Below are 23,632 nucleotides of genomic sequence, written 5' to 3' on the forward strand. Positions count from 1 at the left end.
ATGAAATGATAACGTATTTATTTGTTTCATCAATGATAATGTATTTGTCATCAAATATTTTATCAGATTATCTTATTCAGTGTCAAAATTCCTTTTTATGGTAAAAGTGTCATAGTTCCTTCAAGAAGGATTACTTATTAAATCTATAATATGATTCTATGATTAGCGTCGAGTCATATAGAAGCTGCGACATGTCAGTCTGACTTGCGGTGTCTCTAATTAAATAATGAATTAACGCACGTCTACTTAAACCGGTATTAAACATTTCTAACTAATCAGAGTTTAGTCAAACCATTTTCAATCTTTAATGGGGCGGTTCCAATGGTGATTCTCATCCCCATTACGATTTTATATTTTGAGAATCTTGAATAATTGGAAATTGTCCAAAGTAAACAGACTTGTATGTATAAAGTTTCTACTTATAATATGTAAACAAATGAATTTGGATATGTTTAATATTCCGGGAAGGGATTCATTTTGTGGAAAATATCTTGATTCTTGAGCAAATGTGAAGTATCAAATATAGTTAGTTTAATGAAATATCTAATATTAAAAGTAACTTTTTTACTTGATTATACGGATTATTCTTTGACAAGACTAGTTTTCAACATTTATTCTCCATAATGTACAAATTCATCCAAAAGGCAAAAACTTACAAGACCATTGAAAAGATAACAACTAAACAAATTCAGAATGATATTAATCAGTTATAGAGACGATCAATTTTTCTTTTGACATAGATACTTCTTCACTTATGAATTATAGATACAAAAACTAACTACATATACAATTTGGTGAAACATTAAAAAAAGATTAAAATTAGGAGAACAAAGGGTTTTAACATAATAATAGCCAATCATGCTTGTTGTTTGCCGACACATACTATTGCATCAATCGCGCTACTTGGGACCAATGGAACACCAAGGCTACTATATATCACGGATCTCAAAAGGAACCTTTTTATCTTTTGATATAAAATTCCAGTAATAATAGTTGTTATGTTATGCAACAATTTAAATGCATTGTTAAGTTTAAACTTAATGTCCTAAACAAGATTATGAGCTTATTTGAAACATATAAAGTATTATGTACGATATATATAGTTAGAAAAAGTGTTTTCGGTTGCTAGTTTGCTATTATAAGATCCTATTTTTCTATAAATAAATCGATAAATTGATAGTGGATCGCAAATAGGCGTGCAATGAGAAGAAGAATAAAATAAATAAATCTATAATGGTGATTTATGTTGGATGATTAAACAAATAAATTGGAAGGTGGGAGAAGGAAGTAAACAAATAATATAAGAAAACCAAAAATGGATTTAAAATAAAATAAGTCAAAACTCATATTTTACAAGTCAACGGAGGAGAGTTCATAATTTATTTTAGAAAAAGGTAAAAAAGTAAAAAACGTAAAGAGTAAAAAATTAGAATTTATCCTTTCTCTAATCTAAGCGTTAGGACTCGTCACAAGATTCTCGTACGTGTCAACAGAGCTTGACGGAACGGCGACCATTACTTTAACGGCGTCATTTTGTTCAGGAATCGGAAGCAACAAACAGTAACGGTCGCAACAGACCGATCCAACATGAACCGGTTTACCCAAACCAAAATCAAGCTTCTCTAAACCGAGACGTGACCATTGCGACAATATCAAGACTCCAACCGAGTCAGGACTCGCTCTCTCCTTGCTCACAGCTTCCACCACCGATCTGACGTACTCGTCACCGACTCGCTCCTTCGCTTGTTTCACGAGCATCGTCGCGTAGCTTAATCCTTTCTCCGTCAAGTCTTTCACGGTGGTTTGAGCACATCCGACGACGAATGCGTTCCCGTAGAACCCACTGGGTAGACTCGGTTTGACTCGGTCTCTAATGTTGACGCTAAACAAAAGCTTAAGGACCTGATTCGATGGCAAGTTCAGTGATCTCGCCCAGCTCCGCCATACATGTGCAGAGAGTACCTCGAACGATGTGTGTTTAGAATTGAACTCACCGAGTCGACTCGCGAGTTTCTTTAGCTCGTTAAGTTTCTGTCTCTCGAAGACAACCGATGTAGGAACGAGTCGCTCGGCGTTGAATCGGTTAACGAATCCGCATAGATCGGGAACACGGTTGAACTCGGGATGACTCAACGAGTCACGAATCGGAGACGGCATAAGCAATTGACGATCCCAGAGATGTTTCCGTTTTAACTCGGTTTGACTCAGTGAGTCTTTAGATAACTCGGCGAATAAAGTGAGAAACTCGGCGCTACCGATTCCATCGGAGACGCAGTGGTTAACACCGACGGCTAAAGCAGCACCACCGTCACGGAGCCAAGTGAGCTGAACGACGAGAGGTGGAGCACCAGCGAGGACATCGATGACGTGGAGCGAAAGAAGCTTTCTCCAGCTAGTCACGTGCCGGGGAGGTTTCTGAAAGTCAAGGCACGTGAGGATGTCAGAGACGGCTTCAAGAAACAGAGCACCTTGGCCACGGCAATTGACCTCGAGACCTCCGCCGCCGTCGGGTTTTTCTCGGACGCGGCCGGAGAAAGGGAAGTAAGGAACGAGAGCGCGAGAGAGAGCGGATTTGAGACGACCGGAGAGAGAATACTCCGGGTCGGAAACGGGTGGGTAAACGAGGAGGTATTCAATGGTGAATCGGAGGAAAAGCTGAGAATCTAAAGCGGAGAGAGACAGAACAGAAGAAGGTGTTTGGTCGGAAGGAGTAATAACTGTGGCTTCTTTCACATGAACTAAGGATCCCATTGCTTTTTTTTTTCTTCTTATGATGCTCTGTTTTTCTTCTTCTTCAGAAATAAACAACAAGGTGGGTCTCTGCTATGTGTATTATATATATATCTCTGATTATTATTATATAAATGTATATTATATGCTTTTTCTCTTTGTTTTCTGTTACAAATATATGTGATTGTATACTCACGTATATAGAGTATCGAGACAAGTAGGGTAATTTCGTAATTTGGGTGTTCTTTGTTTTTTTTTACGTGGTGTGTCTTGTGTTGTGTGTTGTATCGTGCAAATGTACTCTTCACTCTTGTGTGTACGTGTTGCCTTATTCTCATTGATTTGAGTTTTGTGGCAATTTTTTTTTTTTTTGGTTGATCCGTAGGTACGAAAGTTATACATGTTCTTGGAATGTAGATTTTAATGGAGCATGGCGACTAATGTTCCTCCATGAGCATAGTTTTTTTGTTCATAGTGTTTGTTTTTGAGAATTTTAGCACATGTTTTTTCTTTTGAGATTTTTTTTAAGCAAATTAGTCACATTTTTTTGGTAATCAAAATGTAAATCCAAAACTTTCTTCATATATATGATATTTACAGATTTGGCAAAAAAAAATAAAGTGTAATTTTAAAGTGTAATTAGCAAATTGGCTGCCTAACATGAGTTCTAGGAACTTTTGAGTAACTACTAATTAGTATTGAATATGCAAAAAGAGAGATACACTAGTTTTATTGGGGATATTGAAAAGATTTCGACAATATTTGGTTGATCTTGGATATTTCGTTGATTTAAGTTATTTGGAGAAGCGAACAATATACATCATACAACAACAAACCTAAAAAGCGACTTGGAAAAGGAAGGGACTTACTCGACCAAAACCGACTCCAGTAACAAATTTGAAGTTTACACTTTTCTTGTTGCAGGGGGTTTTATATATACACTTTTCTTGTTGAGAATGATTTGGATGTATATAAGGGGTAATATTAATGAGAATAAAATGGTTGTGGTGGCGGTTTACACAATATGATGTGCCTTGTTGTTTGGGCGTTGGCGCATGTGTCTAAAACAGTGAAAGATTTGGTGCTAAGATTCTCATGGAATAACTTTATTGGACAAAGACAAAAATATACTCATGGAATATTATATGAAATACATACCCTTCCATAATTCGGCAAAATTTATATAGAGAGAGAGATACATCACCATTTCTTTCCTTATTATAGTCATCTTATGGTTATCAACTTATCATCACTAACATGTGTTATTTGATAAAAATAATTTTGAATATCAGAACACTCTTAGGACACATTTATGACTTTTAATTTCGAAGCCCAAAAGTTTAAAGTCAAATTATTCAATAAATTACTAGATTCAATAATAATTAGTTTCAAGTGTTGTTTGTCATATGGACTTCTAAAATGAAAATGAGTTTTTTTTTTAAAAAAAATACTTATAAAATGAATTATTTTCCCATATACAGTAGCTCCAACCAAAAGAAATAAAATTAAGCTATGTACCATCTCTTTACCACGCGACACGAGGCATGAGTTACATACCGAAAGATCATGAAGGAATGTAATTTTTAAATGGTAAACAAACCATTCGAATTAATATAAATAAACCATTTGTGCACTTTTAATTGAAATCATATGAATATATAATTCAAAAGCAATGCCACTTTTTTCTTTAAATTTTACTGTAGTGGTCTAGTCAATTCTAGCATGGACCCATAAATATTTAACGTGGTCACTCGTATAGTATATATGATCTACTTTTCTTTTAACTCATATTTTTTTCGGTATGATATAAAGCTTCTTTATTCAATGATGATAGAACAGTGTACTTCGGCCCTACAAATATTACCTGGTCTTATTAATAATCCAAAATGTGATGAGTAGAGTCTTGAGAGATTTAAGGATCGATCAAATCTTAATTCTATGGAGTTTCTAATAAGAAAGAAGATGCATGAAACCATATATTGAATGCTGATGTTGCATAATCACATTATACTGTCTCAATCTTTCCGTCTATATAACGAATTTTTCTTTTGGCCATTAATTATAGACGTCTTAAGTGGTAAAGTATTCGACCGTCTACAATTTTTCGGAAAATGACTAGAGTTTAGGAATCCCGATTATAAAGAAACGATAAAAGATGGTGGAATACATTTCACATTCCCATTAATTAAAATGTAAAGAAGATGATTCGGTAATCCATTCAAATGGGTTTATATTGTTTTTGAACTTTTGATTCTGTTTATGAAAGAAATAAGGAAGATTTGGGAAGATTTTGTACCAAGAAAAAAAGGTGAGAAGATTTCTTTATGGGGAACAAACTAAAAGGGTGACTTGATATGGTATGCACATGTTACGGTGGTCATGTTTTTTTTTTTTTGTTCATTCTTTCTTTTACACTCAAGGAATCTAAAGTAAGTCATCTACGAACTTTGCTCGTATATATTATAGAGTAGAAGTAGATGCATGCTGAAAAGTGAGAGGCACTTTCCATATAATATAGAGCTTTGTATTCATGTCGGTGACGCCAACGACATGTTAATTAACAAGAAGGAAGCGCGGTTAACGATGAAATTGAAAAGAGAAATAAAGGTAAAAAGTAATGTTATGACGGTGACGCTGGTGTAGCTCGAATTTTCGAAGTTGGTATTCCTTGCAACAAGTCGTCGTGTATTTCACAAGAAGATATAATTCGGTCGTTTCATTTTGTTAACACAAACAAGATTATATATGACTACGTTTCTATTTTCATTGAGACCATGGTAAATCATTTAGCAATATTATCCCCAAGGACAACCACTCTTTAGTCCTTAAATTTCGGAAACATCTATCTAATTTGTTCCAGTCACATTACCTTTTTGGACTTATCTTAGTTTACCGTAACTTTAGATTCAAACCACATAACCTTCGCCTCCCGTTTAAGCTTAACTTATTGTACATATAAAATATATAGTCTAGTTCTAATGTTACATTAAAAAGTAAAACCGATACATTAATGATCTGATTATCGGCGAAAGTAATGCGTACAATTCGAACATGTCACTAGGAACATACATATTTAGCCCAAAGAATCATCAATTTCACATAGTTGTACAACATGGCACGTAAACAACAAACTAATAAAATGAGTCGACGATGTACTCATGCACTATAGGGAGCTCACGGTGAAATGGCTAGAAATATTCTTGTGGATAATCTAGCTAGTAACGAATTTCAACTTACATCTTTATAGGCTTATATATAAGATAGATAATACATAACATAATCATAGTTCATAGTATCGGTTCACTCCGATGAACAAAAGAAAATACAAAAACCTTTTTTGAACTTACTAAAAGATCCAATAAATATGACGAGAGTCATATGAAAATAAAGACAAAAATCCTTGTCATTAAGTTATTCTCTTTTTTTATTTTTCATTTTAAACTGGTCAGTACGTGATTTTCAAAAAGGCGTAGGCCAGCATAAGGGTAAACAAATCATCTCCTTTTTTTCATTATATATATTTTGTCTAACGTTATTTATGTTATTCGTAACGCATAATATTTTCTAAATTTTTTATGAAAATTAAAATAAATTGAGTGTACCCAAAGAAACACCACATGCACATATTATCCATCCAACAAGAATCTGGTAGGCCCAGCCTTGAGCACTGGGCAAGTAGCCAGTGTAGCCACAATCCCTTCTCAAATAAACAAGAGTCAAGAGTACTAACATTTGCTTTTAATATATATGCTAAATACATTATTCTTGTTTAGTTGTTAATATATAAACATTTTTTTGTGGTGTTAATCGTCATATGTAAACTTAAAAGTACAACTAAGCATACCATAGAAATGATGTGTTTTATCTACAGCTTTATAAGTTAAATAAGATGATAACGTTTGAAAAATTGTTCATATTAATCGTCGCAAGCTAGTGCTCATCTTTTAACATAATAGTAGAGACAATGCTGGTCATCTAAACGTTATGGCTTGTTTTGTCAAATTTTGGCTATGAAAATGTGTTTCTAAAATCAAAATTAACTAAGTGCAACTTCTAAGCTTGTTTTAATACCAAAATTTCATAGACTTTACATATGTATGACTATGAGTATATATATAGATAACCTTTAAAAGAAATTTGTATAAACGTAAAGTAAATCTATAACGCTATATTCGATCATTAACGGGAAACTACTAGATTACAACTATTTGGTTGAAAAAATGATCAATATTAAAAAACATTTACATGAATTTTTCTAAATAGCCGAAAACTAGAAGGAGGTGATTTATCATATTCAACATGAAAATAACAACTCTGTGACCTTTGTTATGTATCATATGTGAAACCAAACCAAGTCTCCTTTGAAAATGACATGAAAGGACGACAAACATAGATCTTTCTATAGCTGGAGATGCGAACAAGGAAGAGAGGAAGATTCGAGTGTTAAAATGTAAAAGCCGGTCACCGGCCTCTTAATGAGATATTGCGATCATAATTAATGCAAAGAGCTGTTGTAAAGTTGAATCTATAAAAGAGAGAATTTGTCTTTTATGATTGACAAAGCTTTCATATGGTCAAAGATTGGTCGGCAGAGACATTTTCACTTGCATGGAGACAAGCTTGTAATTCGTAATTCTACCACTACATTAATTTATAGCAGTTCATCAACTACTATGTCAAGACTGTAATACGGATTTGGAATTTTCTGAGACAAAAAAAAAACAAAGAAAATTCGGATACAAACAAAAAATGAAATACTGTTAATTATTCTTTGACAATAGCTAGCTAACCAAGTGAATTTGCAAGCTAGTGTAAAATCGAGGAACAAAAACTATTGACAATAACTTTCTAATTATTTGGACATGGAAATGAAATCGATGTCGACGAGTCTGTATTGAGGAGAACGTCCACCAATTTTATAGAAGAGTAAAATTTGTTTTTTTATTTTATTTTTTGTTGTATATATATTATTATTTGGTGATATGGGTAATAGCTAGAACAGAGTTCAAAAACTATAATGTTTTTTATTTATTTATAGGAAACTATAATATTAAATAATTGGTTGTTCAGAAAAAAAACTCACCAAAATAATTATAAAATTGAATTATAAACTCTAAAAGAATAAATTGGTCATGTTAAATTCATTGCGATCCAAGAAATATTGAACCATATCCCATGCACTACTTTTAGGTTAAGGTATTTTCACCTGTACGTGTGTGGAAAAGAAGAGTTGGTGTTCTGAACTTTATGTAGTGAAGAGAATCAGACACACTGGTCGATACCAAAAATGGAACACAAAACAGAAATGGTTGGAGCGTTACGAACATATATTTCTTAGATGGTTGAAAGTTGAAACAAAAACAAATTGGGAATTCTTTAAGGATATTGCAGATGATCGAATTAATCATATAATATCTAATCTAATCTATATTATTATTAATTAGGATAAGCTTAGATTAGATTAGATATGATTTGCATCTTTACCCAACATTTTATGTTTATTTTTTTTTGATGTGTGATAAGCATTGTTTTCTACTTCTTTTTATCACGACCCCTCTTTTCGTTATCTCCTTTCTCGACTTCTTTAATTATCTTTTCAACCATACCAAAAGGATTCCTCGCAAACAATTGAATCCAAAAAAAAGAAGAAGAAGAGATATTCTTTAAAAGTATCTTATTCCCAAAATCATATCTTCGTTTTTTGTTTGTTTGTTAATGTTTAATCAAAATTACACATAAGAATAATCTTTAGTATCATACATAAAATATATATAGTAGTCGAGTCGGTTAATTTTCTTCACTATATTACTCTCGTTTAACTATAAAATAAGATCAAATATGTTCATTTTGTCATACTGTAATTATAAAATTCTCATAAGTCATTACTATATATAAACTAATACTCCGTGAACAAGGGTTCTTTTCCTTCTCGTGAACTCATATTTTATTAGTTCTAAGCTTAAATGGCTTTCTAGATAGAAAATAAACACGTTTTCCAAATCAAACAAGAATTTGATAACTAGCTTTCTAAAAAACAATACTTAATTCAAAATAGTAGCCACGTTATAGACTTTTAAACATGAACTAAAAGTTTTTTTTTTTTTCAATCAACTTTACGTGCTTAAAAAGATAGTATCAGTTTAGGTATCTCATAATCCTTATTTGGTTTCATCATCCTTAATTACCTAAATTTTCCCTAATAATACTTTCTTGAGCAAAAAAATATTATCCATTTAGTTATAGTCTCTGAATCCTTCTAGTGAGCTACACTCACTTACACATATATACTAACAAACTAAAAATTATAACTCTTTCACACACACTTGGATGACATTGTCTTTAATTTAGAAACATAATGGGTCAGAGTTTCAATAACAGGCCTAAAAGTACAAAATAAAAGCCCATGTCATCTCATAGGCCCATTTTCTTAATAACGTTCTTGGCTTAAACCCTAACGAACAAGAAAAATCAATTTGGGAAACTCAATGTCTCTTCTCCGGCGACGATTCGTGAAACAATCAGTTAATTGCATAACATTCCTTCAAATCCTCGCCGAGCGATCCTTCTCCACCGTGAAGATTCCTCCAGGTCGTCGCAAAACCACCGAATTCGACAAACTTATCAACGAAGCTGGCAGCTCCGGCGATTTCGAGACCGTACGCCGTCTCCTAAACAACCGTATAGTTCTCGGATCTTTCAACACGAGCGACACATTCAAATTCCTCACCAACACCGCTTCATACTCCTCCTATTTAGAAGATCTCCGCCGCGTTTTGCCTCAGATCGACGGCGGTTTCTCGCGGAAAAACGCTTACGACATTTTAATCTCTCGTCTCTGTAAGCTCGGACGCATCGACGACGCTTTAATCGTTATCGGAGACATGTCTAACGGGAGATTAGGCTTAACGCCGTCGACATATCACCCGATCTTGTGCTCGCTCACGAGGAAGTACAAAATCGAAGAAGCTTGGAGAGTTGTTGAATCGATGAGATCCAAATCGGTTTCGATGGATGTGACGGCGTACAATTACTTCCTTACTTCGCATTGTTACGACGGCGAATTGGAATCGGCTAGCGAGGTGATGCGTAAGATTGAAGAAGACGGGAATTCGCCGGATTCGCGTAGCTACGACGCGCTTGTGCTCGGCGCGTGTAGGGCGGGTAAAGTGGAAGCGGCGATGGCGATATTGAGGAGGATGGAGGAGGATGGTGTGACTGTGTTGTACTCGACGCATGCGCACGTTATAACGGGGTTAGTGGAGGGAGGCTATTATGCGCTGGGTTTGGAGTTTGTGATGGCTTACGCCGGAAAAGATTTGAGGTTGGATAGTGAGAGTTTTGGTTTTTTGGCTGGTAAGCTTGTGAAGAGGAAGAGGTATGAAGAAGCGATGATTGTTGTGAAAGAGATGGTTATGAGAGGATTGAGAATGGGTGATGAATTGAGACAATTCTATGAAGGAAATGTGAGATACGATGATGATGATGAAGATAGCTTAGTACAATCAGAGAGAGAGTGTTACATTGAGCAGAAGCTTAATTGATTGCAGCTCAAGCTTAAAGATTTGTATTGTGGTGCAGAGAAACAGAGCTTAATTGGATCCATAAGCTCTTGTTTGATAGGGTTTAAATCATGGAACAAGAAGATGTGAATGTGAATATATCGAAACTCTGCATTTGTTGTATCTGCTTTGTTTGTGGCATTGTTGGATTCAGTTTGAAGCATACATGAGCTACTTTAGTCTAAAGTTATCGTCGGGTTTTCTTGAGATGTTGAATTGAGCAGAAGGAATGAAGGAAGCTCTCTACAGGAGAAATTATTACCTTTGTGCTATTTTTAATAATCAAATGAAAACGTGCTCTTACAAAACCAAAAGACACATTTAACATCTTAAACCATGTTACTTAACTAATATACCTCTTGAGATTTGAAATGATTGGATCATATAATCATAGGATACGTATCACCGTACCATGCCATGTTATTTCCACTAATGTTGGAATAATTGATTTATGACTTGACCAACTTATGCATTAAAGGGTTCATCGTCAGCTACATGCCAGCTCTTTGCACTCTATGTATGAGTCATTTTCGGTCCTTTTCGTATTCTTTATAAACTTAATGGGTTCCAAAAAGAAAAATCCAATTCTGATTGCTCCATTTATTATAGAAACTTAAAAGTAATGTACTATAGAAAGTAAACGCATTCAATTGTTTACATTTTTTGCCCATCCATTTTCTGTGTTGTTCTGCACATGCATTTATGATTTCTGCCTATCATATTCATATGCTCTCTTTTTTTCATATGCTCGTTAACTTACGTAGTTACGTAAGGTTTTGAAATCCAACTAAAGTTTTCTTAATCCTCAGATAACCTTAGCTAGAAGGCTTCTATGTTTTGCAGAAACATTTCCACGTCAAGACAAGATGTATACATTATATAGTGACTAAGTTCCTCTAGTAAACAAAAATCTAATTACAATTTTTTTTTGATACGACAATCTTTTTGAGACTCAAAGTAGCACGTTAATAGATTTCTCATTAAATTGGAGAATGAAATCATTCATCGTTAGAGAAAAAGAAGTTGTACATTATTAAACTTTTCGTTGTCCAAAAAACAAAAAAAAAAAAACATTATTAAACTTTTCAATTCCTTTTGGGACTCGGACTCGGACTCTCTCTCTAGTCTCTATATATATTTATGCAATTCCCGGAAAATCTGTTTTTTTTTTCTTTCTCTATTGTCATCAACACACTAACCAAACCATGAACCGTAATCAACACAAACCAATGTTTGTTACATTCCTCATCAATATTCTTCTCCTCCAACTTCTAAACCTTACCAATGCATCACCATCCCCACCAATAACAGCCCTATACGCCTTCGGCGACTCCACAGTGGACTCCGGTAACAACAATTACATTCCCACTCTTTTCCAGAGCAACCATCCTCCCTATGGTAAATCCTTTCCGTCCAAACTCTCCACCGGAAGGTTCTCCGACGGAAAACTCGCCACCGACTTCATAGTCTCCTCTCTAGGACTCAAACCCACTCTACCAGCTTACCTCAACCCTTCGGTCAAACCTGTAGATCTTTTGACCGGCGTTAGTTTCGCCTCGGCCGGAGGTGGTTTAGATGATCGGACGGCAAAGTCATCATTGACTATTACCATGGACAAGCAATGGAGTTACTTCGAAGAGGCGCTGGGTAAAATGAAGAGTTTGGTTGGAGACTCGGAGACTAATCGGGTGATTAAGAATGCTGTGTTCGTCATTAGTGCGGGGACTAATGATATGATCTTTAATGTTTACGATCATGTTCTTGGGAGTTTGATCTCCGTTTCGGATTATCAAGATTCTCTACTAACCAAAGTCGAAGTTTTTGTCCAGGTTAGTTTCAACGTTTACTTTAAAGTTCATATATATAGTTTTATCGGATTTATTGATATATATATATATATATATATAGTTCATATATACTGTATATCAAAGTTCAAAAATAGTAAATTTCCTACGTACATGGATCCCACTCATTAAAGTTATTCACTAGAGTAAGACCTGTACGCATTTGCTTATATAATGATTAGATTTTACTGTTTTCATTTCAATTTGCTTTCTGCTTTTTTTTTTTTTAATTTCCATTTTGTTTTATAGAGAACCATGATAAGACGTATTCATAGGCCGAAATTGTGTTACTTGGGAAGGTCTCACAGGCCCATATGTACTAGTTGTTGGTTTATTGAGAGAAAGAAGAAAAACAGAGTAAGAGAGACATATCTCTTCTCTTGTGAAGAAGACAAGAACAAAACTTTGTTTTATTGAAACTGAAACTTGTTAATCTTTACATGACGATACAAGGTGTTTATATAGAAAACAAATAGACACAACAACTCAATTAGTTCTGTCTCTTCATACTTGTGTCTCTTTCTACTTGTGCCTCTTGAGTGAAACAACACAAACTTACAACCTTTAACTGAAAACTCAATTACCGACCAACACTAGTTAGGGACCTCCATAGTTATCTTGTTTTCGGATAGTTCCATTTGGGTCTCAAACAGAGAAAGAGAGAGATCCAACTAACAGCTAGATTTCTGACTTTACAAATGCTTACAGAGACTATACGAGGCAGGAGCACGAAGGATTACAATAGCTGGACTACCACCAATCGGATGCCTTCCGGTGCAAGTAACACTTACTAGCATCAATACTCCTCGCATCTTCCATCATCGGATCTGTACGGAACATCAGAACGATGATTCTCGGGTTTACAATCAAAAGCTACAGAAGCTAATCTTCGGTCTCAGTCAGAGGTTTCGAGGTTCCAAAGTTCTTTACCTTGATATCTACTCTCCGTTAATAGACATGATCAAACATCCTCGTAAATACGGTAACTAATTGATTTAAGTTTTTTTTTCTTTTTTTTTTTTGTTTTAAAGTTTTTCCATATACAAATTTTGTTAATTGTGGCATAGTTTCTAATTTGAAGAGTAATGTATGCAGGACTAGAGGAAACATTGAGAGGATGTTGTGGGACAGGGCTACTTGAGGCAGGACCTCTATGCCAACCATTGTCTCGGACTTGTGACGATGTTTCCAAGTATTTATTCTTTGATTCTGTGCATCCTTCACAGACGGCTTATTCTGTCATCGCTAGTTTCGCCTTACAAAAATTGTTTCCTCTCCTCTAATTTATTATTTTTATTTACAAGACTTTTTATTTTTAAACCAATAAAGTTCTGGTACTTGGTCTTTTATTTGCAAATTTTTCTTTAAGAGTATTGGTGGCTTAATTGTTATTAAATTTATCATAATTTCTAATGTTTGCAACTGACATTACATATCCAGTTACTTTCCTAGATAGGATTGTAATAAAGAAAAAAATAGACTTTGAGTGACATCAGATCAAAAAATACAAACCTTGTGGGTAAGTATTTGTGTTGTTGCTACTTGTTATTAACATCCTTGTAGTTTAGTTGAACTTCGCTTCATTTTTCGTGTGGTGGGAATGTAAAAACGAAAATCAAATAACCAAGATCATCCGACAGACCAACAGTATAACATTTCTCCCAACTAAAAAGTGTATGTAATTCACTAATTTGTATATTTCTTCCCATGAGATTTTAATTATGAAATTGCTTAGTTATCATAATCATATTTAAATATTTTTGTTAGAATTCCACTATCTCAAATATAAGCATAGAAAGAAAACTGATGTCTCACGTTACAAATATCTTTGACTTAACAATATGGAATGATACAACAAAGGCACATGTGAGTAGACATAAAACAACAAAAACTTTCCATAGTTTTGATTCTCTGGAAATATGAAAAAATTCCCAAATATATAATACATATAGCCAAATCTTATTCAAGGCCCAAGATGATAAGAAACGATTATATGCGAATAACAGATACTAGCTTGTTGTCTATCGAGGAGATCAAGACATATCTCTATGTCAAGTACATCTGTCTTCTTGTCGTTCTCTCCAATTTTCTCTTAAAGAAAGTGTCTTCTTTTTTTCTTAATTAACCTCGCAACTAAATTAAAATAAACTTTGGTTGGTTATCAGAACCGATTTGTTTTTTTTTTTTTGTTTTTTTAATACAAACAAAACATTCAGCAGACCTGATTTTTAAATTAACGGACCTTTCATATAATTTCAACTACAAATCTAAAACATAGAATAATTTATAAAACGATTTTGAAGAAGGCAAAAACTCGTCTTTATAAAAATAATAATGCTATAGCTCAGAAAGCTATGACTCGGAAGTCTTCATCTTCTTTTCTTGTATTCACTGATTTGACGTTAACGTATAAATTTTCAGACAATATCTCCATGTTAAAACAAAAATATTGCTTAGGATACTTGTTATGTGAGAGTAAACTACATATACATTGCAACGTCTAGACAAGCTTATAGACAACGTGCAATGTCTTGTAACTCTCAAAACCATATATATAGACTCTCACTAATGTATTTCTTGGTTACTATACTATTTAGAAGAAAACAAATTTCTGCTCCCAACTCGATCACAAATCATATATATTTTAAAATATGCATTTAACGATCTCGACAAAATTATGTGAATTTTTTTTTAATAAAAAACATTAAAAAATGTCTCTATTATTTCCTTAATTATGGGTCTTGTCACAAGTATGCAACGAATGATAAACAACAATACAGAACCGTCTTCCATCAACAAGTACCACAAGATCTCACTTAGAATATACGTATATAAGTTGTTATACATATTCACAGAGTGAGATCAAGGGGACTTGCCAAGACCGAAATCTTTCTCTTTTTGTGATCAGTTTGATCTTCTTTCCTAATGGTTCGGTCGAGTTTTGATGAACCTGAAGATGATAACGAAAGAGACAAACTCTTGATATCTTGATGATCATCATGTTCTTTTACTTCATCTTCTAACAAGCATTCTCCAAGATTGTCGTGTGTCCGAGGTACCTTAAGGGACAAGCTTAGATCCAAATCTTGGTCTGACTTATTGCAGTCATCAGAAAATAATAACCTCTTCCTCTTCAAAACATTCTCTGATCCTTCTGCCACTCCAGCATTCTCCCATTGATAAGAATTTAGCGTTGTAGCAATATGATCTTGTGGTATTGTTGCGGTGGAGGACTTAAGATTGGAAGAGAGGCTCTGTCCCCATGATTTGTTAAACGTTTTCATACCTTCAAGAAAACTTCTATGAATTCTTGGAACAGCTCCAGCTACTCCATTGTTATCATGAACCCCTTCATGAGAATTGATTCGAAATGAAATAGTTTTGTTCTTATCGTTAAGAATACTATTGCTAACTCCGTGATATCTCTCACCAGGCTGTGAGCTAAACATTGTTTGTCTTGTTCTTGTATTTTCTCGTGTCGTTAATCCTCTCCAAGGGCTACGGTAGATCTGTCGTCTGTGGTCAGTCCACGAACCACCACCATATCTATTGAATACATTCCAAGTTACACACACGTAATTTTAACTTATAGTTTAAAGATAGCTAGCTGAAGAGTTTGTAAATACCCTAAACTAGAAGAAGGCCTTTGATCAAAACTTTGTAGCATTGGAAGTTGGCTAAGGTTGTAAGTGTAACCAGCTCCGTGTTCAAACGAAAATCCTTGATCTCCTGTAGTTATAAGAAAAGATAAAACACGAGAGACAAGAATTAGTCAATTTCTCGTCGAATTCAATTATAAGATTTATAGAAGCCCTAACTTAAATCAGAAGGTAGAAGAAAGCTAAGTAAACTACCTTCATTAGGCTCATCGGTCTTCTTGCTTCTGTACATCTAAGAAGAAAAAAAAATGAAGTATGATTTCAGATGAAGATCTCAATGATGTATATAGATATATACTCTATGTGTATGTGGATATTTGCAAAACCTGAAGATGACTCTTAACATGGGCAATACTTAGCCCCTTGACGTTCATCAATTGGAGAACAAGCTTCGGTGTTGCTCCTGTTTCAACAAAATCATTGAAAGAGACCCCAAATAAATATCAACAAGAAAACCCTAGAAATTTAGAGATCTTCACATATGCAATGATCTTGATATTGATTCATATATATAATTGAAACTCAACTATCTGGGCCACCCAATCTCTCCACAGCTTGAAGAAAGCAAATATGGAGCTCCGGCGTCCATCGCAGCCTCGGAGTCTTTGAGCGGTTGTACGGCCTCACGGATCCTCCATTCTTCTTGTTCTGATCATGGTGGTGACTCCCACTCTCTTCCTCATAGCTATTGCTAGATGGGCTCTGATCTCCAGATCTCTCTTCTTCATCCTCTTCGCCTTCTTCATCATCCTCTTCATCTTTATCTTCTTCATTCTTGGTGGTTGCTTTGATGTTGTTAGATAGACAAGTCTTGGAGTTTTCAGAATTTTGGCTGCTTGATCTCATCTTGGTCTCTAGCTATTTGGCTGTTTTTGTGTTGTTTGTTTTGAGGTTGAACCTTTTTGGTCTATCTTGGAGTTCTCTGGACAAAGATCAAACAAAGATCACACACTCATACATATGTGTTAGGAATTTAAGGTGAAGACTTTTGATGGTCTATGTGTATGACTTTTTGGATGCTTGTATCCATCATTCCTTTTTCTCCCCCTCTCTCTCCAACTCAACATATATGTTGAAATATGTATATGATGGCAACGGATATTCTAAATTCTATTTAATATATAGCTTTTTATTACACCAATGGTTTTTTCTACAGTTATATACATCTTAGGGAAAGATAGATCTAGAATTACACCTCATGACAAAAATGGTACTTTTAATTTCATTAAACATTAGTAACTTCAGTCATAAGATGTATTTTAAAATGAGTTAATAACTATTAAGTCAATTAGTACAATTAATCTTTGAATCTCGTTGTGATAGGGAGTGAAAAGAAATTCCAAGGAGTAGATTGAATTTATCTAAATAATGATCATTTTCATGGTAAAAGATCAAACGTTTTCATGATATCAACCCGTACGTATACCAATTTTATGACATAAATCAGGGTTCAATATGACATGTACATTAACAATTTTTTTTGTTCTTTCTTTCAAAACCAACTGAAGATCTATGTTTTTCATTGGATTTGGTACGTGTTTTTGTTTCATTCGAACTAGCTTTTAGCAATATAGGAAGAAGGCAACATTAATGAGGCATACACATTAATTAGATAAATGAAACTTCTTCCATCGTTACAACTCATGAATTAAATTGACTAGAAAAGCAAAGCATAAAAGGGGATGGTTAGGGGGATGGGCTCGTGACTTCAAAGCCAAAGCTGTGAAACCAGAAAAAGAAGAAACCCAAAAGCATAATTAGATAGATAGACAGAGAAAGAGCATAGAGAGAGGAATCAGACAGAAGTTAAAAGGTGCTTGGCTGGGCTGTCTTCACTGAAAGACACGAGAAGAAAATATTACTACTTGTTTCTGTCACCAACGACAATCACGGGTTTGTCTCCATCTCCACTACTCTTACGATTTCATATTATCTATAATTATCTACACATGCGCCTCTCTCTATATACATGCAAATAGTACATCTCTTTTTCTATATATAACCCAAATAAATGTTAAAAAATAAATAAATAAATTAGGATACAGAATATAACAACTGAAGCTAATAAGTCACATGATTATCACAGAATTGAACTTGAGAATTATATGAGTTTCTGTACGTACACACATGCAACCAATTGATTTAGTTTGGAATTCAGTTCAGGGGTGATTAGTTCGTTCTATATAGCGTACGTACTATTAAAATTACTAGTAAAATACTAAACAAAAGATATGTTCTAATTAAGTATGTCATACTTTTATTTTTGTGAAATTAAGGAAGTAGGCAAAGTAGGGGATGTCATACTTTTTTAAGAACTTAGAAAGGAGAAAATTAAAATGTATAATATATGATTTACTTATTGTCATGAACTTTGCGCCTCCAGGAGAGGGTCAAGGCAGAATTGTATCTATCTGTATTCCTCTAACATCAGCAGGCTAATTTTTCTTGTAAGCGACATGCAAGTACTGTGTCAAATTTTGTGAATGGTGACCAGATAATGTGAAAGTCATCGGTCAAATAAATTAGGTATATGACATTTCTTTCTGTTTTTTTTTTTTTTTTCAAAATCGTTTTTGGAAGCCCAATGTCCAGCCGTAATCGTATATTTTCGTCGTCGTTATTAATTGGTAGGAAGAATTAAAGCTGTCGTATATTTTGGTTTTAAAAGTGTAGCAATAATAATTTACGTTAGAATGACGTTCTTCATATCTACCCTATAATCCTACTTCCATGCTCAGACAACCCATGATCAATTATACGACCCAACAGATACCAAATGCTAAGTATTAATATCAATCACGGTATTGACAAAAAAAGGGTATATTAACTACGGTATTGATTTACTAAGTTATATAATCCGTTGAAATTGACCACGACACTATGCTAATTCATTTTCCTTGACACATATATGAAATGAACCAATCAAATTCTAAGCGTGGACCAAAGTCTTCGTGTTTTATGTCTCTCAACTTTTAAAATTTCGGTACCTATAAGGCTATAACTTTTTTATAATATAGGGTTTGAACTGAAGATCTGAGATTGTAGAAACTATATACGCAGTGTACACTAGACCGAAGAAAATTCAAGTAATATATTATATAATTGTACTTCAAATAATGTGCAACCATATGTGAACGTAAATATATTAATCGGAAAGAATAAATTAGGGGTGAACCGAGAGGAATATAATAATAATGAGATTTGTACGTATTATGCATGGGGTTGCATGCATAGTCACTGCAGCTAAGTAATCAATCAGTATGGCCCAATAGTTTAGGTATTGAAACCACAATTGCATATTATATTATTCGTAGTCACTTTTATATCGTTTTTTGGTCTGACATTATTATATTACCATGAGGACAAAAGTCGTGCTCGCAATTTTTTTATAATAAAAACGAATAAAGTTTGGACCAGGGCAACTTCGTGGAATGTAGGTTGCTTGTCGAATTAAAAATTAGGAATTTCGTTTCATATGTGATGCTTGAAAATTAGTTATTTTTTACTTTGGGGAATTCAGTGATGACACAAACAAAATGTATTCAATCAAACAATGACTGTGGAATAATGTTTTTGACTGAAATTTAAAACGTTATTATTGTTCTTAATCAAAATCTCTACACACATCATTTTATTTTTTTTTGGAGCAAAACTGCAAACATCACCTAAAACTCTAAATTTTAGTTTTTCTTCCTTCTGTTTTTTTTTTTTTCATAAGTAAAATGTCCTTCTAAATCGATATTTTTTTAGTTATTAACGATCTTCTCTACAACAAAATCCATCACCCAATTAGGCCAATTGGACTCTACTCTTCCCAAATTATCTATAGAAGATGTTAATTAGTGTTAAAATCATTATTGATTGATTGTTGAGGATTAAAAAGAGTAGAGGTCTTTTTACATTAAAAATAAAGTAAAGGGGTTTCCGTGCAACAAAAGTATTACAAACCCATCACTTATTAGGTTTCCGTTTTCTCTTGGAAGTAGAAGACGACTAGACTATTCAGCGAAATCACAGGAATATGTATGATGTGATGTCGGATGAAGCGAACTTGTGGTTTCACGAAGACGAACCTCCTCTCCGTAAGCGGTAGATGGAAGAAGCTCCACCTTCACCTGTCAAAGACCTTTATTTCTCCGACGAAGAAGACATGAGTCCCGAGGAACTATTTGCCAAGTTATTCAAGAATAAAATATCTCTTCAAACCATGAAAATATTTATGCACACTTATATTCTTAAAAGTATTTTGCAATTTCTCCTCTTATCATTTTGCTACAAAATAACTTTGAACAAAAGAATGCATTCATATAGAAGAAAACGGATATAATTTTCACAAGAACTTTTTTCCGATATGCACACTAATTTATCATATACATGTTTGTAAATTTACTAAACTTGAAGAGAACTTCAATTTTGCTTTACCAATATTACGAGAGATAAATAAAACAGACACTTACAAAACTCACATCTTCAAAATATATACAGTTTTATTAGTGAAGGGGTCTCTCTTACGCCGTGGACAAAACCTCCAACTCTGCCCACCAAAGAGGTGACAATTTCGGTGTAGCATCGTTCGGTGACAATCCCGTGATCTCCCGTAACCATCCTGTGACTTCTTGCATTGTAGGTCTCTCTTTCGGGTCAGTCCTAAGGCATGATTTGATCACTTCACCTATATTCTCAATCTTGGCATCATAAGATTCCAGTGTTGGATCTACCATTTTGGCTAGAGTCTCTCCTCTTAAGAAATCAACCAGCGAGCTATCTACTGAGTCAGGTTTGTTAACGGATTCTATGAGTTTCCCGGTTATCATTTCGAATAACAGTAAACCAAAGCTGTAAATGTTGTCTTCTGGATTCAAGGCTGAGATGTGTGTGTCTATGACTGTGTTGTTGTTGATGTTAGTCTCTGTCTCAGATGAACCGAAACTGAAATCTGATACTTTGACAGCATAATCCTCTGTGAGCTGAAGAGATGATGAGACGAGATTGGTGTGAGCTATAGGTGGATTGAGTTGGTGCATATGGTCAAGGCAATATGCTAATCCCATTGCAATTCTTAACCGCATTCCCCAATCCAAGTGTTCTGATTCTTTATCTGTAACAAAAAAATGATTAGCTTCTCTTTAGATCACAAAGAAATGAAGCCAACATGGCTGATTGTGTGACAAAAGTACTCACAATGTAAATGCTCAAAGAGTGATCCATTTGGAGCATACTCAAAGATCAAGATCCTGGTGAAAGGTTCCTTTTCTTCACAATAACCAAGAAGGTTTGCAAAATTCTTGTGGTTGATCTTCGATAACATTTCGATCTGAAATCGTGAAAACAGAACGCGCTAAGTCGACTATATGTTGTTGTTATAAGAAAACAAAAATGGGGAAAACAATACCTTCTTCCTGAAGTGAATTTCTGTACTGTCCTTCCAGTCTTTGGCAGTAGTAGTAGCAAAAGAAGCAACAGCAATCTCCACTCCACTTGATAATGTTCCTTTGAACAACTTCCCAATGGGACAAGATCCAATGACATTACTAAAATCTTCACATGCAGCTTCAATCTCAGATCTTTTGAGTACAGGAATACCTGAGTATCAAAAACCACACATTGATGAAACCAAATGAGACAAATTTGGTTACTACTCCAAGTAAGTGCACTTGCCAAAACAATTCAAGAAAGGAAATTACCAGTAACGAATACTTTCTGAAGTTGTCCACTAAGACCAGTACGCCAAGGATTCACAGTTTTCCCGGCCTTACTTGTGAAAAAGTAGAGACCGGTAGCTACAAGGAGAAGAAAAAAAGCACCGCCTACGCAGCCAACAACTAAAGGAACAGAAGAATGAGAGTTTCTTGGAATGGGAGAGTTTGCAAGTGGCGCAGATGGAGAAGGTGAAACATCTTGTGTAGATGATCTCTTTTGTGGCTCTGAAACTGTTGAAGCTTTAGTTGAAACATGTTTTGGAGCAGGTTCTGGGGATGATGATGGTGTTGTAGTTGCAGCCACAACACGGTTTTTGCGGTCTTTTCTTGAAGGCAAGTCTTTGTAAGGGTTACGGACAAGTGTTTTCCTGTGAAATCCAAAAGCTTTCCTAAGAAAAGGTAGAAGAAGAAATTAAGCCATTGCACAACATGCTCTAAATATAGCAAGTTTAGAAGTGTCGGTTACAAGTAACAACAGTTTCTTCTACCATACATACATAGAGAGAATGAAGCTATGAAATGATTAGAGAAATTTGTAGATCTTGACTACATATATGTTGTTGTTATACCAAAAAATCTTTCAAAGTCAAGATAGATTGAGAGTAGAGAATAAAAAGTAGTAAAATCGAAACTTTAAGAGTTGTTCTTAGGAAACTGAGAAATTGAATCAGCACAAGTGACAAGAGTGTTTCTAATCTAAAGACCCAATAGAAATCTCAGAAACCTGAAGCTGCTACTTACAAATACGTGGAATCTTCATCTGACGATAGATCTTTCTTTAAACTATCTTCACTTTTGAGAAAATCTACAGCTGAAAACGTAAAAGCGAAACAGAGGATGTGAATCAGGGAACTGGATTCTGTTTCTACACTACCAAAGAGACAAAAACGAGTAAGTGAAACGGAAAAAAAGTCTCTACCTTGGTCCTTGAGAGAACAACACGAACCGAACCAGCTCAGAAGGAGCACAAAAGCCACAAAAGAACGCATTTTGAACAACATCGATCGAGTGAATCGAGAAGAACAATAACAACAACAACAACAACAGTAAGTGTTGTGAGCAGAAGATGATGAAATCGAGTTTACTATGGATTAGAATTAGAGATAAGAGATCAGAGAAGCAATCAGAAAAAGCGGAAGAAGCTGAAGACGAAAAGAGACTTATTAGCAGACGAGTTTTTGATTGAAGAAAGCGCGTCCGCCGTGTTTTGCCCGATTGAGGAAACTTGACTTTTAGGAGATTTTATTTTATTTTATTGGTCAAGAAGAACTAAATAAGTGTGCGTATTTTTCTCAACCAATCAACGTTTTTCTTTTTGTATTTTTATGAAAATTAAACTTTTCTGCAGAAACTTTTTATTTGTTTTTTCTCCAAGGATTATTGTCAAATACCAATATTGTACGATGTTCGAATCATACTTGACTTATTCCGAACCACGAATACTGTATCATTTTCTTTTCTTTACAAGTTATCCATTTAGATTGATCTTATTGCATCGTAATTTAAAGTGGTGAGGATTTTCTGTAACTAAAAAATATTATATATATATATAAACGTTAGGTGAAAAAAAAAAATGTGTAATACGGCTTAATATTAACTAATATACTATTATACCTGGTAAAATGTAGTTACAGAACTAAAAGGGGTTCAAAAGAAAAGGCTCAATTAGACAGCCAGCCAGCCATCCACCGTTGAAAAAGACTTGTGGCGTAGGGAATGGACGAATGGTTCCACCTTCTTGATTTTCTTGGTTATTTCTTACAATTTGTGTCGGTTATAAATAAAATTCAACGAGAGCCACGATAGATTTGGTGTGATGATATTTGAATGATTGAGGTTGAAGGAATGATTGTCATCTTAAGTAATGTGAGACTATTTCAAAGTGGAAGGTTGCTTAGCTGTTGCTTTCTTCGTCCCCAATTCTCTTCCCATGTGGGATCCTCGTGGTCTGGTCACTTGTCATCAACCAAACCCCTCTATGTTTTAGTTATCTTAATTCTAATTCACATTCTACTATTTTTATTTTGTCAACATTTCCATATTCTTTTGTTATAGGAACCAATGTGACAAAAACAAAATATCCTTGAGAATCTTTTTTTTTTTTTTTGGACAAAACCTTGAGAATCTAAGATATAAGAAAC

At 34.4% G+C, this 23,632-nt stretch overlaps 5 protein-coding genes and 3 long non-coding RNA genes across 10 annotated transcripts; 4 read left to right on the forward strand and 4 right to left on the reverse strand.

The window, feature by feature from the left end:
- Positions 1-1,244: 1,244 nt before the first annotated feature.
- Positions 1,245-2,988, reverse strand: AT2G40230 (HXXXD-type acyl-transferase family protein). The gene has a single exon (NM_129581.4). The coding sequence runs from the start codon at positions 2,749-2,751 to the stop codon at positions 1,450-1,452; it is 1,302 nt and encodes a 433-aa protein (NP_181552.1). The 5' UTR covers positions 2,752-2,988; the 3' UTR covers positions 1,245-1,449.
- Positions 2,989-9,069: 6,081 nt separating this feature from the next.
- On the forward strand, positions 9,070-10,683 carry AT2G40240 (Tetratricopeptide repeat (TPR)-like superfamily protein). The gene has a single exon (NM_129582.3). The coding sequence runs from the start codon at positions 9,216-9,218 to the stop codon at positions 10,269-10,271; it is 1,056 nt and encodes a 351-aa protein (NP_181553.1). The 5' UTR covers positions 9,070-9,215; the 3' UTR covers positions 10,272-10,683.
- A 778-nt stretch (positions 10,684-11,461) lies between these two features.
- AT2G40250 (SGNH hydrolase-type esterase superfamily protein) lies at positions 11,462-13,496 on the forward strand. Its single transcript, NM_129583.2, has 3 exons — positions 11,462-12,118; positions 12,842-13,115; positions 13,229-13,496. Exons 1-3 carry the CDS (start codon positions 11,495-11,497, stop codon positions 13,414-13,416), a joined length of 1,086 nt encoding a protein of 361 aa, NP_181554.1. The 5' UTR covers positions 11,462-11,494; the 3' UTR covers positions 13,417-13,496.
- Positions 13,497-14,694: 1,198 nt separating this feature from the next.
- Positions 14,695-16,895, reverse strand: AT2G40260 (Homeodomain-like superfamily protein). 2 transcript variants are annotated; one of them, NM_129584.2, is made up of 5 exons: positions 16,320-16,895; positions 16,119-16,195; positions 15,988-16,024; positions 15,760-15,862; positions 14,695-15,679 (listed from the first exon to the last, which is right to left on the reverse strand). In NM_129584.2, the coding sequence occupies exons 1-5, from the start codon at positions 16,636-16,638 to the stop codon at positions 14,983-14,985; spliced, it is 1,233 nt and encodes a 410-aa protein (NP_181555.1). In that variant the 5' UTR covers positions 16,639-16,895; the 3' UTR covers positions 14,695-14,982. The 2 variants fall into 2 exon arrangements, with proteins under 2 accessions (NP_181555.1, NP_001324369.1); NM_001336827.1 differs by having other exon boundaries at positions 16,119-16,895.
- A 456-nt stretch (positions 16,896-17,351) lies between these two features.
- Positions 17,352-17,627, reverse strand: AT2G09130. Its single transcript, NR_140475.1, has one exon. It is a non-coding gene; the product is annotated as an other RNA (long non-coding RNA).
- Positions 17,492-17,761, forward strand: AT2G09135. The gene has a single exon (NR_140476.1). It is a non-coding gene; the product is annotated as an other RNA (long non-coding RNA).
- A 2,337-nt stretch (positions 17,762-20,098) lies between these two features.
- Positions 20,099-23,325, reverse strand: AT2G40270 (Protein kinase family protein). Of its 2 annotated transcripts, none has more exons than NM_129585.5 (6): positions 22,411-23,325; positions 22,233-22,302; positions 21,477-21,880; positions 21,185-21,375; positions 20,974-21,106; positions 20,099-20,890 (listed from the first exon to the last, which is right to left on the reverse strand). In NM_129585.5, the coding sequence occupies exons 1-6, from the start codon at positions 22,490-22,492 to the stop codon at positions 20,301-20,303; spliced, it is 1,470 nt and encodes a 489-aa protein (NP_565925.1). In that variant the 5' UTR covers positions 22,493-23,325; the 3' UTR covers positions 20,099-20,300. The 2 variants fall into 2 exon arrangements, with proteins under 2 accessions (NP_565925.1, NP_973647.1); NM_201918.1 differs by having other exon boundaries at positions 21,477-21,859; positions 22,411-22,626.
- AT2G09140 lies at positions 23,211-23,449 on the forward strand. Its single transcript, NR_140477.1, has one exon. It is a non-coding gene; the product is annotated as an other RNA (long non-coding RNA).
- Positions 23,450-23,632: the final 183 nt, after the last annotated feature.

Source organism: Arabidopsis thaliana, chromosome 2 (assembly GCF_000001735.4).
Source record: "Arabidopsis thaliana chromosome 2, partial sequence".
NCBI classification, from domain to species: domain Eukaryota; kingdom Viridiplantae; phylum Streptophyta; class Magnoliopsida; order Brassicales; family Brassicaceae; genus Arabidopsis; species Arabidopsis thaliana.

Coding starts and splice junctions, on each gene's coding strand:
- AT2G40230 (NM_129581.4), bottom strand. CDS start 2,751: ATGGGATCCTTAGTTCATGTGAAAGAAGCCACAGTTATTACTCCTTCC.
- AT2G40240 (NM_129582.3), top strand. CDS start 9,216: ATGTCTCTTCTCCGGCGACGATTCGTGAAACAATCAGTTAATTGCATA.
- AT2G40250 (NM_129583.2), top strand. CDS start 11,495: ATGAACCGTAATCAACACAAACCAATGTTTGTTACATTCCTCATCAAT. Junction 12,119..12,841: donor AAGTCGAAGTTTTTGTCCAG/GTTAGTTTCAAC, acceptor AAATGCTTACAG/AGACTATACGAGGCAGGAGC. Junction 13,116..13,228: donor CAAACATCCTCGTAAATACG/GTAACTAATTGA, acceptor TAATGTATGCAG/GACTAGAGGAAACATTGAGA.
- AT2G40260 (NM_129584.2), bottom strand. CDS start 16,638: ATGAGATCAAGCAGCCAAAATTCTGAAAACTCCAAGACTTGTCTATCT. Junction 16,196..16,319: donor GAGATTGGGTGGCCCAGATA/GTTGAGTTTCAA, acceptor TTGTTGAAACAG/GAGCAACACCGAAGCTTGTT. Junction 15,863..15,987: donor GACCGATGAGCCTAATGAAG/GTAGTTTACTTA, acceptor TTATAACTACAG/GAGATCAAGGATTTTCGTTT.
- AT2G40270 (NM_129585.5), bottom strand. CDS start 22,492: ATGTTGTTCAAAATGCGTTCTTTTGTGGCTTTTGTGCTCCTTCTGAGC. Junction 21,881..22,232: donor GATGAAGATTCCACGTATTT/GTAAGTAGCAGC, acceptor ACCTTTTCTTAG/GAAAGCTTTTGGATTTCACA. Junction 20,891..20,973: donor ACTCTTTGAGCATTTACATT/GTGAGTACTTTT, acceptor TTTTTGTTACAG/ATAAAGAATCAGAACACTTG.